Here is a 13,796-nt window from a genome sequence, read left to right on the forward strand (position 1 = left end):
TGTCTAAAACGCTGAATCCCGTGGATAAAGTATAACTACAGAGTTCATTGCCTTCATTAGAGCTATGGAACTGTTCTCTTCTACGCTCGCATAAATGCAGACCAGCCTTTAGTGTAAATATAAAAATCACACCCGTGTGAAGTGTGTGGTGCAACACCGTGTGTGTGGGGGGGAGGGCGGGCGGCGCAAGTTCCAGACCCACAGGAACACACGATTCCGATTCCGGCGAGCCACCTCACGTCTGAAACAGTTGAGAAATGACAGAGTTACCATGTGGGGGTCCCTCTACTGTACACTCTACTGCAGGGGTTCTCAACGTTTTTGGCCGGGGACCCCCGAAAATGCTTTGGCAACGTCTCTTTTTGGCCAGAAAGGGATTTATTTTCCTCCGGAAGGAAAATCTTGTCTACGAGATTTTTCTCTTGGCAATATCGGTAGAGGACACAGTGGAGTAACTAAAAGTACTTTTTTTTCCGGTGGAAAAACAAGTGCATCCACTAAGGAAAGTAGTCTTTCTAATTACACAAACCGCCTTTGTATTGGTGAGTAGGTAAAACATTTTTTATATTTTCACTACAGAGGAGAGGCTAGTCTGCATGTCATGCGAGGGCTAGAAGCAAAGAGTGGCATAGCCTTAATGCAACGGCAGCAAAGGGCATTAGGGCTATGGACCTGAGCTATGTGGTAACCAGGTCTTCGCGTCTTGAGTGTCGACTTTATGGTTTCCCCCACCCCGCGCAGGGGAGGAGGGTACCTCGACAACTTTACATGCACCACAATGGGGACCGGTTCGCCGGACTGAATGTGGGGGGGGGGTATTGGGGGCGCCCCTGTATTAGATATAACGCTGCTTCTAACCTCGGCTCATAATAAAAGTGCTGCGTTTTAAAAAGACTCAGTGGTGCTGTAAATGCTAATGGGTAATCGGGAGCAGAGCCGTCTGCTTTCATGTGCCACTGGTCCCCGATGGCGCCTTTGTGTGTGAGAACTACTAGATGTGTGTCTGACGCAAAGGTGGAGTGAGTGAAAGAGGGTATGAGGGAGAGGTAAAGGAAAGGGAGGAGCAGATGTATGGAATGCAAAGCATCTCCTCTTCCAGTTAGTTAATAGGAGATTAAAAAGATGAAAAAATGGGACAACACAGGGGCCATGCATTTAAAACACAGCAGGGGTCCACTTTGCAATCACATATGTGACTATTATTCCAAATAAAAAGGAGCAGGCATTGCAATTCAATTCAAAGGAGCTTTATTGGCATGAGAAAACACATGTTTAGTGTTTACATTGCCAAACTGTTGAAAATGGGGAAAGTATATACAGTTGGAGGAGGGGGTACAGCATTTTGTAAACGGCAAGTTTACACTCAAACGTGTGAGTTGGGGTTGATGGGTTGTATTGGAAGTTTTGAATTCAAGTGGGAACCAAGGCTTTCTAGAGTCATCACTAGAGCCCAGCATCTAATTTCCGGAGTGCCTGTTCAAAGTGATTTGCAGAAAAGGCAGCTCAGATCTCCTGCTCGAAGATAAGGGTCCCTTAGGAGCGTGGTTACTGGCATCTCACACCCAGTTAAGAATTGACAGGGCCTGGAGAGTGGGCACACCTGTGTTTGTAATATTGACTGAACTTCATGCTCAGGTGGACTTTGTTTCCATCATGGGCAATTTCCTTTTTTCAAGTTCTTGATCATAAAAGGCTGAAAAACGAGAGGGAATTGTAAAGCCTTTCCTCTTTTTGATGTGAGAATAGCCAGCACTTATTAAGTAGTAGAAGAGCCTATATTTTAGAAGAGGGATATTTCGCGCTAATTCGTCTAAAAGCATTTTGCACAGATATAGCCCAGGGCATGCTTTAACGATTTAGCTAGGGCGCCCCAGCCAGCGACTTTTGGGGTCGCCACAGCGGCCAAATCCATATGGCCACCATTAACAGCCTATATAAGGCAAAAAAAATCAAAGTTTCATTATGCTTTAAAGACAGAGTGCAGAGAGTTTTTGCATGTGTTTAAGGGGACAGTGCATTAGACCCCTTGGTGTGGTTATGTGCCATGATGTCTTCCCTTTGTATTTAGGGTTTCTTCCTGTAGGCCAAAACCTTGACAGTTAAACGTGCCAATGAAAAAAACAGTGATATGGTGACGGCACAATATCATCCCCTCTTCTAACCCCTCCCCCTTTATCATACAACAACAGCTGTGGGTGCAGCTTCAGTTCAGGTGGATAACCACCCATCACCCCCCCAGGCAAACCAGGCATACTTAATGACCTGGTGGGCGCGTGTCCGGATAAAAGCAAGATTTTAACAAATACTGTACACTTTTTGGAATACCTGATGATCATGTTTTAGGGTGGAGAAAAATCAAGCCACGTCATCTTTAAGTAGCATGTGACATGTCAAACTAGGGGGTTTTCATGATTCTGAATCCATTGCAATCATTAGACTTGCAGGAAAAACACTCCTTAGGCTAAAAACGGCCATAGCCATAGCCGATTCTGAATGTGATGAGGTCATCACATTCAGAATCATTAAAAACCCCTAGTTTAACATGAATTTTGCCTTTATATAGGTTGTTCATATAGCTGTCACAAAGAGAAACGAATTCATATGTGATAGTACACACCTTCATGAACACATCTTATCGGTGAAAAAAAGCTAGTGGTAAGCATTTTTTCCCCAGATTTGCCTAACTATTATCTTGTATGTGTCCCGTTTATGCCCATATGGAGTTCTTTGTCAGGCATGCCCAAATATGGATCTATGCCGATGTCAGAACATATCTGTGATGTCAGAACAGGCCAGCTCCATATATGGAGCCTGGGCAGGGGCCCTGTCCAGAGCCCGGGCAGAGGCCTTTTGTGGCAGTTCTGGACAACCTTGGGTCAGACCAGCACTGCACTCCCTGTGTGGGTGTGTTTTTGAAGTCGGTGGGGCGAACGGTTCTCAAGTGGATTACAGACATACACACACGTACATACAGAGACATGATGATTATAGATGTTAATGGTGGCCATGTGGATTTGGCCGCTGGGGTGACCCCAAAGGTCGCCGGCTCGGGCTATATCTGTGCAAAATTTGGCGTTTTTCGACGAATTAGCGCGAAATCTCCCAAAGCTCCTCCACTAAAGTGCATGTTAGTCTAATAGAGGATTTACACTGAGACAGACTGAGTCCGTTTGATTCAAACCGTTCCAGATTACGGTTGCCTGGTCCCCGCTGGCCATGATTCACATTGGCCGAGACATGGTCTTAAACAGCGCAATGTAACGTTGTCTCTCATCTGTATGACGGTAACGTCACTTACTAAGCCTTGCTATGTTTGTCCTAGTATTCTAGGACCTGGCTAAGATATGTATGCACTTCATTTAGCAGAGAATATATCAACTATTCTTGGCTAATATGACCCCCGCGAACAACTGTGAGGAATTCTCTAACTGCCACTTAAAACATGCCTCTATCTTCTAAACCTTTGGAGCTACAGATATTCTGAGATGCTCAAAATGTTCAGAATACTCATGTAGACCATATGCACGCAGTGGTCATCTTTCCTTGCCAAGTTAATGGTAGGGTGGAAACTAGCCACAATTTGCCATTGACCGCCCATACATCCAAACATCCACAAAGTCCTTTCTAATTGTATTAAATTACGGCAAACTCACCAACATTGCAGCTGTACGAAAAGCTTTAATTATCCTCTTTCTATCTGCAAAGTGTTTGTTTCATAAAAATCCACGGTAGACATGTTATCAGTTACTTTATGTCAAGAAATTCCTTGCAGGTGATTTTTTTCCTAAGTGTTGGAGTTTGGAAGCGCTCGTTGGATATTCACTCAACGGACCTGCGTACCACCACCTGCTTTGAATTTGCACATAATGCAGGAGGCAGCAGGATGTTGCTTTACTGAAAGAGAGCGCTTCCAAACTCCAACACTTAGAAAAAAATCACCTGCAAGGAATTTCTTGACATAAAGTAGTTCATAACGTGTCTACGGTGCATTTTTATGAAACAAACTCTTTGCAGATAGAAAGAGGATCATTCAAGCTTTTCGTACAGCTGCAATGTTGGTGAGTTTGACATAATTTAATACAATTAGACAGGAATTTGTCTGCTTGCATGTATGGGCGGTCAATGGCAAATTGCGGCTCGTTTCCACTTTCCACACTGCCATTAACTTGTGGAAAGATGACCGCCGTGTGCATATGGTCTATTGAGTATTCAAACATGAGCATTCTGAACATTTTGAGCACCTCAGGAAATCTGTCGCATAAACAGTTTAGAAGATAGAGCCATGTTTGAAGTAGCGGGCATTTAAAAAAGGGTGTGGTCATTTCCGGGTATTTCGCCCCGTATAGACAATTTCTCACACAGTTCCTAAGTTGTTCGCAGTAGTCATATTAGCCAAGAACAGTAGAGATATTCTCCGCTAAATGAAGTGCATACATATCTTAGCCAGGTGCTGGAGTATAGCTGGATCGCATGTGGGTTTTCTTTTCTTCTTTTTTTTAGGCTCGTGCTACTCAAACACTAGCGGATTATCAATCATTTTTTTGTCAACATTCAAGTAGAACTACCAGAAGTACAACCCAGGTGAAATAGTAAAATAATGTGTCATTATGAAAATATATAAATTATGATTATAGTCCACTTCCTCCTTTTAGTACGGCTGGCTTTCACATTGCAGCAATCCGTATCCGAGACTTGATTGATTGCGTTCCCGGGTACGGTTGGGCGATCCGCTCCCGGGAACGGTACGCATCGTTCACAGTTCACACTACCAAAACATCTGCCAAGTGGTCCCGAGTGCGCACCTGGGACCATAGTGTGAATCCCCCCCGAGTGTGATTCTGTCCAAATAGTTTGATGTCATCACTTTACGTAGAGGTACATAATTCATAAGCCTCCAGTGCCTTTTTTCTTTTAAGCATTTTGGAGTTTTGCAGACGTATATTTTCAATGTGTGTACACACATCACATGCACGTTTTGAGCAGGGGGGCACATTTCCTCTCGCTGCTGTGTTTATTTAGTGTGGTGGAGGGGAGGTAGCTTAAGACTGAAACACATGAAGGTATCAAAGGCATTTCTGTGGGCTGCTGTGTTACAGAGTTAAACCACTGCCTGCTGTTCTGGTATGTGCTCTGATTTAAAAAAAAAAAGGCCAAAAGCAGAGTGTGGAGGCTAATGGAGTCAAAACCACCGGAGGTAGTTGGTAGTTTTGAATAACTGTTGCTATATGATGGCTACTTTTGAGTTTGTTGTATCACTTTGCTGTATCTATTTTAGAATTATAAATGCCATTGCAAATGGCATTGCAAGACTAAACAATGAACATCAATGAGGATGTTTAGGTGAAAAAATAGTAATTAATTGAAATAATGTTGCTAAAAGGCATCGCTGGGGTTTACAGGGTTAAAGGCAGCAGTGGCATGTGTATTCTGGGGAAGTCTGAAATATACTGTATGAGTTAACAGTGTTGTTCGATTGTTTGACTGACGCTTCCCTCCGCCCAGGCTGTGAGGACATTATCGTGGAGAGCCTGTCCATCGACTCTCTTGTACCCATCCTAAAGTGGAGCTCCCAGCCCTATGGCTCAAAGTGGGTCCACCGGCAGGCCACGCATTTCCTATGTGAAGAGTTCAGCCAGGTGGTCTCCTCCGATGTTCTCTATGAGCTTAGAAAGGAGCACCTGCAGAGCGCCATCCAGTCGGACTACCTACAGGTATGACTGTCTACTAAACCCAACCCACGTCACCTTTTTTGTGTCTTTGAATGTTGCTGGAGAAAATAATACGCCAAAATCATCTCCTCCTGTTTTCACTCTCCTTTGCTTTTCCTTTAGCCTGTGTTATGTCTTATTCGGTCTGATTTCTAATTGGGGAATATACAAACAAAGACAAAATATTTGAATTGTGTTATCAAGCTAGTTTAAAAAAAAAAACACGACAATCTACAGTGGGCTAAACCATTTACGTCCCATTGCCCAGCTGTAGTTGTGTGTGAACTTTTCAGCTCTGTGTTCTCATGCAAGTCTGCAGGAGCCCAGTTAGTTTGATGTGATGACTTTGTGAAAATGCGAAGCACATACAGTAGCTGCATAAGAAGCAGTCACATACACAGACATAGCCACTTGGAGTCTCCAGTTGTGAGAACATTTCCCTGAGGGAGATTGCCTTCAAACCAAGAGCCTAATCCAAGCTGAGCTCTCATCTACTCCGTGGAGCTCCTCAGGCATCAGACATGATGGTTGAGGTGAAGCGTTGAAGCGAAATACAACCAGACAAACAAAAAACCCCAATCCGGCTTTGGTGCTACTGTGAACTGACCTCATCCTTTCTGTCGCCCCTATTGTCATTCAACCACTTCTACTTTTGTACCTCATCACAATATCTAACCTTGTCCTAATAAATTATTGCTCCCTTTCCTATCCCTCTCTTCCTCCTCCTCTCTATCTCACATCTCTCTCTCTCTCTCTCTTTTATTGCTCTACCTTGGTCTCATTCACAGGCGAGTGAGCAGGACATCCTCAAGTACGTTGTTAAGTGGGGCGAGCAGCAGCTTATTAAGAGGATGGCAGACAGGGGTAAGATAATACACACTATAATTACCCTCTGAGCAGCACCCCTAATGGCTCTGAGAAAATTACCCACTTACCAGCCTCCAAAATACACTTACAAGCACTACAAAAGGAGCCTAACTTTACCCCGAAAATGAAGACACTAAGAACCACATTGATGGTGTCTGCATCTTTATGTCCTGTGGACACCATTAGCAACCTTTTTGGTGTACGTTTTTAAGAGGTGTGTTGCAGACAGTGTTAAAGCTAAACAATTACACCTAGAACACTTGTCCTTCATAGTTCCTTGAATTTGAAAGGACAGTGAGAAAAGCACTGGCCCTAGGTGGTGGTACAATGAAGGGTCAATTTAACAGATTGAAAGTCGTGGTTAAGTGCTCTGTACGAGAAAACGCTGATGCTCATGGATGTTGTTGACACCTTTGTCCACCCAGAGCCCAACCTGCTAAGCGGCACTGCCCACAGTGTGAACAAACGGGGGGTGAAGAGGAGAGACCTGGATGTGGAGGAACTGAAGGAGATCCTTTCTCCCCTGCTTCCCTTTATCAGGACTGAGCACATATTACCTGCCAACAGTGATGTCCTCTCAGATGCGGTTAGTAGTTCTTCTGACTGCCTTTACTTGTGCTGCATTCAAGATACCGGAGTTGTGAAAAACTAATGGAACCGGTCATCCGACTCTGAATTTTACATCATAAAATCGCACATGATTTCAGAGCTACGATGTCCCTGACCTGAGCATGTCATCTTCAGTGGGTAGAATTGAATATTATAAAAGTGTTTGTTTACCTACCGGTATTTCAACACATACTGTGCTTGTATAATTTCCTGTGATTATCCGTGTTTTCCCCCCGCTGAAAGCAATTTCTGGGGGTCATAAATGTTCCAAGTGGTCTTGAATGCTGCATTAGTGCCTGTATGTACATATGTCATTGCCAGCATCCTTTTTTTATTTTAAACTGAGCATTGACGTGTGTGCCTTCTGTCAACAGCTTAAGAGAGGTCTGATTAGCACCCCGCCTTCAGACATGCTGCCCACAGCAGCTGAGGGGGGCAAAGCCAACGCCTGGTTGAGGCAGAAGAACGCTGGCATCTACGTGCGCCCCCGTCTGTTCTCTCCCTACGTGGAAGAGGCTAAGGTATTAATCTGTCCCATATAGAACCTTGACAACCTTTTTAGTTCATGTTCATAGTTCAGAAGTGCCGGGATTGTTCAATAATAGTCAACTTCTCTCCTTGCCTGCCATATATGCCAACCCACCAACATACATTTATGAGTTCATACTTTAACCGAGAAAAGACTCATTAGGTGCAGTGGAGCTAGCTTTCACACTCCATTTAGTGCTCTTGAATTCAGAGCTTCACCACTCCACATCAGTCATAGCATATCTCTCGCTGTCCCCAGTCTGTGCTGGATGAGATGATGGTGGAGCAGACAGACCTGGTGCGCCTGCGACTGGTGCGCATGTCTAATGTTCCCGACACCCTCTACATGGTCAACAATGCCGTGCCACAGTGCTGTCATATGATCAACCACCAGCAAATGGCCGGCAGCCAGTCCACAGCTCCCTCGGTGGTAGCCAATGAAATTCCAGGTAAGAGGATCATGTATCAAGTTGCAAATGACAAAGCCACTGTTGGCTTTTCTTATCTTGGTCACTACTGCAAACATGCTGCGTCATCTTCGCTAGCGATGGACTGCCAATAATGGAGCATCGTGGCAGTTCAGGCACACACGGGTGTCAAATTTGTCCCACTTTCCAATCAGATACGGCCATAATCCTAATTGTTCAACTAGACGGGTACAGGCTTTAGTTTAGACATACTATTGGTCCGACTGTCATTAGACCGACAACCTACCTCAAACCATAACCTAACCGCAAGCACGGAGCAGCGCATGCCGCATGCTCGACCGCATTTCCGGTCCGTTGTTGTGTCTAATCTGCATGTGCATCCCCAGCTAGACAGCCTTTTAAACAGACTGACACATTATGTTTTACACAATTATGTAAAACATAATTGGCTACTTTAAATAAAATAATAATAAAAAAACAGAACACTCACTGTTTGGCCACATGCACACCAAAGCATTTTGTCCCAGCTGAAAACTCAAGGTGCTCTGCTAAAAACGCTTCCAAACACCCAGAGTTTAAACTATTTAAACTCTGGGCGCCCAGAAGAAAATGTCTGTGTAGTGCAAAATAGACGTTCAGCATGCTGCCATTTCTAAAAGATTACACATTTTTAATGAATTAAAAACATAAGCTGCACTCACAAAAACACATATTGGTAGATGGGCACTGCTACATTCCCAGTATAGCTTGCCATCAGCACTTGTGCAGCATTTCAGGGGTCAATCTCTCCACCTTCCCAACCTCCTCCTGTCGTACGAGTAGGAAGTTGGGGAGGTCTTCACTATGCCAGTATATCATTCAATGTGATTTTTTTATACTCTATCATGTTATTTTAATGTGTATCTTTTAAGTTCTGCCCCATGAGGGGTTCATACCGTATGTCTATTTTGGAGCCCACATAATTGCGTATCTTGAGGCTCTGCTTTGGTGGGGGTGTTGTGATCTCAGAGACGTTGAGAGAGATGTTTATGCAGATTGTTCTGGAGCATCATGGGAGAGCTACTCTGCCGAGTACAATGCAATATTATTGTAATACATGGTTTTATCTCTACAAAGGTGTCCTACTGACGGAATTGTGTGTGTGTGTTTGTTTGTGTGTTTTCTTTTCTTCTTCAGTGCCACGGCTATCTATGGTGAAGGACATGATCCGAAGGCTTCAGGAGCTGAGACATACAGAACAGGTGCAGAGGTCCTACGCACTCAACTGTGGCGAGGGAGCCACCGTCAGTTATGAGCTCCAGCTGCGTGTGCTGCGGGAGTTTGGTCTCGCAGACGGAGCCACGGAGCTACTGCAGGTGGGCAGGGAGCTTAGATGTCCCCAGGGTAGAGGAGAGGACTAGGCCTAGGATAATAACAGGGCTGGTACCGCAGCAAACGCAGACCTCATTCCCAGGGAGAATGTAGACTTTTTTTTTCCAGTGTCACAACATCTCTGTCCTAGCCTGGGAAATATAAGATCTAACAATATAGTTAACCGTCTTTTTTTTCTTTCTTTCTTCTTCAGAACCCGTACAAGTTCTTCCCAGATGAGCGTTTTGGAGACGAGAGCCCGATCCTGGCTCTGCGCCAGGTGGGTCGTTGTCGGGTAAACAGCAGCCCAGCCATGGACAGCATGTTCACAGAGCTGGAAGGGCTGCCGGGTTTTCATCCTCCTCTACCTCCTCCGCCTCCCCCCTACCACCCCCCCACAAATCCCGGCCACGCCCAGCTGAAGGGGGCATGGCGACCCCGCGTGCCTATGCCCACGCCCACCCGCTCCTTCTCCTACCCCTGTAACCGCACCGTCATCCAACGCCATGCGGCCGTCAAGCATGGTGGCTCGGACTACTCCTCTGTGCCCAGGCCCCAGCCCCCAGACTGCACCATCCCACAGGCTATGGGCCGAGCCTTGATGTCTGACCAGCAGGCGGTGAGTGAGAGAATGTGTGTGTGTGCGTGTGTGCCTGTGTTTGCTAGCTGTGCAGTGTCCTTGTATTGCTTTCCTGTTTACTCGAGTGCAACTGCAGACATTTGCACTGGGATCACCATGTGCAGCCGAATTTTTAAGTTGAGTCATGAATTGTGTTTGTGTCTCCTGGTCCAGATGAGCATGGAACCGGTGATGAGGGAGTTCATGCCTGATATTGCACTGGGTGTCTCAGTCATGACCTTGAGGGAGCAGCACATGGCAGAGATGGACCGGGAAGGTCCTCACAGTCCTATGGGCCCCTCGGGCCCACACCACCTGCCCCATGGCCCCTGCCCGTCCACGCGTCTCAGTCACAACCTTGGTCCTGGACACGGCCACTCCTGTAAGAGACATGCTCCTGAACCCAAGCTGGAGGCCCAGGCTGAGTTCCCTGACCTATATGACTTCTCTTGTCGACCTGCGACCCCAACCTCCTCTCATCCCCTGCCGTCCTTTGCAGGACCAGACCTCTACAGCCACAGCTGTAAGGGCACCAGTTCTTTCCCATCCTCATACCTTTCGGAATCCCAGCCCCAGGGCCACGCCCCAGGACGCACTGCCCCAGATCCCTTGCGGCTGGATGTCCTGGGTCTAGCTTCTCAGAGGCAGGATGGGGCTCTCGCGAGCCCCTCCGGGGCCCAGCCCAGGATAGGACATATCCCAAGGGGCCGATCCAACGAGACAGACCTGACACATGGCCTCGGCCATTTGCGATCCCCCAGTGGAAACATGGATGGGTATGAGGAGAGGCACTCGGGCTCCAGAGAAGACCCAGAGGACATGGTTATTGTAGCCGGGGAATCATCAGGCTCAGGGCCCCTCCATCAGCCTCATAGTGTCAGTGAAGAGGCTGCCAGAGACCGCAGGTCACCCAACAAACCTGACTACCCTTACAAGAAATCTGCACTTTAACCCCAGTGGAGGACCGTGGGGTTGAGTTATGAAAAGGGAAAATGAGAAGATAGGATAGGATGGCAAGTGGATGGCAAAGCACTAAGTGTGTGTGTGTGTGTGTGTGTGTGTGTGTGTGTGTGTGTGTGTGTGTGTGTGTGTGTGTGTGTGTGTGTGTGTGTGTGTGTGTGTGTGTGTGTGTGTGTGTGTGTGTGTGTGTGTGTGTGTGTGTGTGTGTGTGTGTGTGTGTGTGTGTGTGTGTGTGTGTGTGTGTGTGTGTGTGTGTGTGTGTGTGTGTGTGTGTGTGTAAGAGATAGTGAGGGAAAAGGGATGGTCGATAGTTGCTATTTATAGTCTGTCCCTTTGTCCTACCTCTGTCACACAGTGCTATCCATCAGAGAAAGTGTAGAAAGACTGAGAGCTGTAGGTCAACAATCAATGGATGCAATTGATTTCTTTATGCCCACCATAAGTTCTGCTGGTTTTCAATGGATGCAATTGATCTCTTTAGGCCCACCATAAGTTCTGCTGGTTTAGAGAAAGACTTGAGTTGGATTGGGGTGGAAGGAAGATTGGTTTCCTGGCTGAGTTTCTTTGTAACGACAGAATGGTTAGATCTGTGCCATGCTAATTACAAGTAGAATAGGTTAAAAGCAATAGCTAAAAAATGGAACTGATATTTTTTAATCAAGACTAAATATGGACTCCCTCTCTCCCCTGCATAGAATGGGGGAGGAGGGCTGGATATGAATCTCGATTTTAATCAAGTGAACAACAGCACACGGTCCGGGACAGAGATATCATTGTGATAAAATCATGTGCAAACATGTCAGGCTGTATTCCTTCCTCCCTTGATTTTCTACTTTCCATTCTTCTTCCTGTAGCATTCCTATAGCACCTCACCGGACTAGTTTCCCCCTTCCAGGTCCAAGTTCTGGAGTGCCTGATGAGTAATGGGCTGAGGCTAGGTCACCCAAGGCGGAAAGTGGATCAGACAGGAAGTAGGTCGGCAATGCTGCCATTGTCCTTCTGGTTTATAATTGTGTCCAGTGCTAACTAGCACAGCCTCTGCAGAGGAGACTCTGGCTCGAATGCAAGAGGAGGTCTGAGGGGAGGGTTGTGGGCAGGTTGGTTACTGAGACAGTACAAATATGAAGCCTAATTGACACTTTGTTGTGTCTGTTGACGAAAGACGAAAGTAACAGAAAGATGCAACGCATTGAGCGATACTTTATGAATTAGGGTTTAGGGTGCCATGGCAACTCTACAGTAGTCAAATGGGGCAGTAGGGGTTTGTTGGTCTTTTAGCCAAACTGGTGTGCGTGTGTGTGCGCGTGTGTGTGTGTGTGCGCGCGTGCGTGTGCTTGCGAGGACTGGTTTCTTATACACAGGTGTTTAAACAATCTCAGTACTGTACACTCCCATCCTTAGTCAGGTCTGTATGTACATATCAGCTCTAGGCTCTGAGATGATTAGGATTGACCACAGAGGTGGTCAACATGCTAGAACCCCATTCATTCGATAGCATCAAATGATCAAATATAAAGCCTTAATACACGTTTGGAATATTCAGTTTAAGTAACCTTTTATTATGAATCAAGTATGATGTCATCGTTACTACCCCTGTTAATCGCTTATGTGACTGTATTGTGCACCAGTGGCTTCACAGTTCTGCAATGGAGTGGCATGACACTCACTTTACCACCTTATACCAAGTATAACTATAGCCTCCATTCTGCCACCTCCTGGAGGATCGTGGACCTGCACATTCAGAGTATGGGAAACAGAAACATGCAAGTGCAAACATGAAAGCCCATTAACATCCATTCAGCTCTTCTTTGAATTATACAACCTATGACACACGAGCAACATTGCACTGTAGGGGCAACCCATCTCTTAGCCGAAGGGAAAAGATCAAATAGAAATTGAACAAAAGGATTCTTAGACTGAAGAACGGGTTGGCGATTCCTGTCTGAGCATTAGCCAGTCATATCTCCACCCCAGTCTATCGTGGACGTTGTATATAACTGATTGAGTTCCATCCCATTTTAATGAATTGTTAATGATTTTTTTTTATTATCACACATGAGTGGTTGTTGAAGGTTTGTGTTTGTACTGTATTGGACAACACTGTGTACTTCTGTCTGTCATGAAATTTTACAAAGAATGTGTGGTATGAATCATAAAGATTGTCTCAGAATCTATTTTAATATCTGTCTTGTTCTTAAATATTATGCATTTAGGGCAACTTGTTCAAAATTGTAGGTGTTTAGATGTCATTTTATCCCCCCCCCCCCCATCGAAGTTTCTTTGCTTTTAAAGTAACAGGAATGTGTGTAGAGGATCTGAAGATAATTTGCTCCCTGCTTTGCCGTTATGAAGTTGCCGGGCAGAAAAATCATTTTTCCATCTAAAGCTTGCTTCATGGGGAAAAAATGCAAAACTCCCGATTCCTCCCCATGTTCATGTTGAGTAGTTGTTTTATTTTCCAGGACAGTGTTCCATTGAATAAAAAAGTCCTCATTCTGCTCTTTGCTGTAGAAGTCAGTGCCTTCCCCCGCCTGCGGCTGGGCTTTTATTGGAGAAGTGACTTTGATGTCTATGCAAGCCTTTTCTACCAGCTTACCAGCCTGCATCAAATAGGTCTTTGAAAACTCATGTAGCTAGTTTTGTGTACATAGTTTTATTATTTAGCACCTTTTGAAACTGAACCATCTGAAATGTGTGATTGCTTGTGTTGAATTTATAGCAGGTACA

General features: G+C 45.5%; 1 protein-coding gene across 3 annotated transcripts in view; it reads left to right on the forward strand.

Annotated features, from left to right (window-relative positions):
• The window catches only part of btbd7 (BTB (POZ) domain containing 7), a 29,645-nt gene extending 16,078 nt beyond the window's left edge, over window positions 1–13,567 (forward strand). For all 3 annotated transcript variants that reach the window (XM_080784453.1, XM_080784452.1, XM_080784454.1), the window contains 8 exons: window positions 5,503–5,711; window positions 6,497–6,572; window positions 7,001–7,161; window positions 7,559–7,705; window positions 7,972–8,161; window positions 9,317–9,495; window positions 9,705–10,109; window positions 10,284–13,567. In XM_080784453.1, the coding sequence (XP_080640579.1) occupies window positions 5,503–5,711; window positions 6,497–6,572; window positions 7,001–7,161; window positions 7,559–7,705; window positions 7,972–8,161; window positions 9,317–9,495; window positions 9,705–10,109; window positions 10,284–11,060 (2,144 nt within the window). In that variant the 3' untranslated portion in view covers window positions 11,061–13,567. The remainder of the gene's footprint in view (window positions 1–5,502; window positions 5,712–6,496; window positions 6,573–7,000; window positions 7,162–7,558; window positions 7,706–7,971; window positions 8,162–9,316; window positions 9,496–9,704; window positions 10,110–10,283) is intronic.
• Window positions 13,568–13,796: the final 229 nt, after the last annotated feature.

The sequence above is a fragment of the Protomyctophum bolini genome (assembly GCF_963924005.1).
Source record: "Protomyctophum bolini genome assembly, chromosome: 15".
Taxonomy (NCBI): domain Eukaryota; kingdom Metazoa; phylum Chordata; class Actinopteri; order Myctophiformes; family Myctophidae; genus Protomyctophum; species Protomyctophum bolini.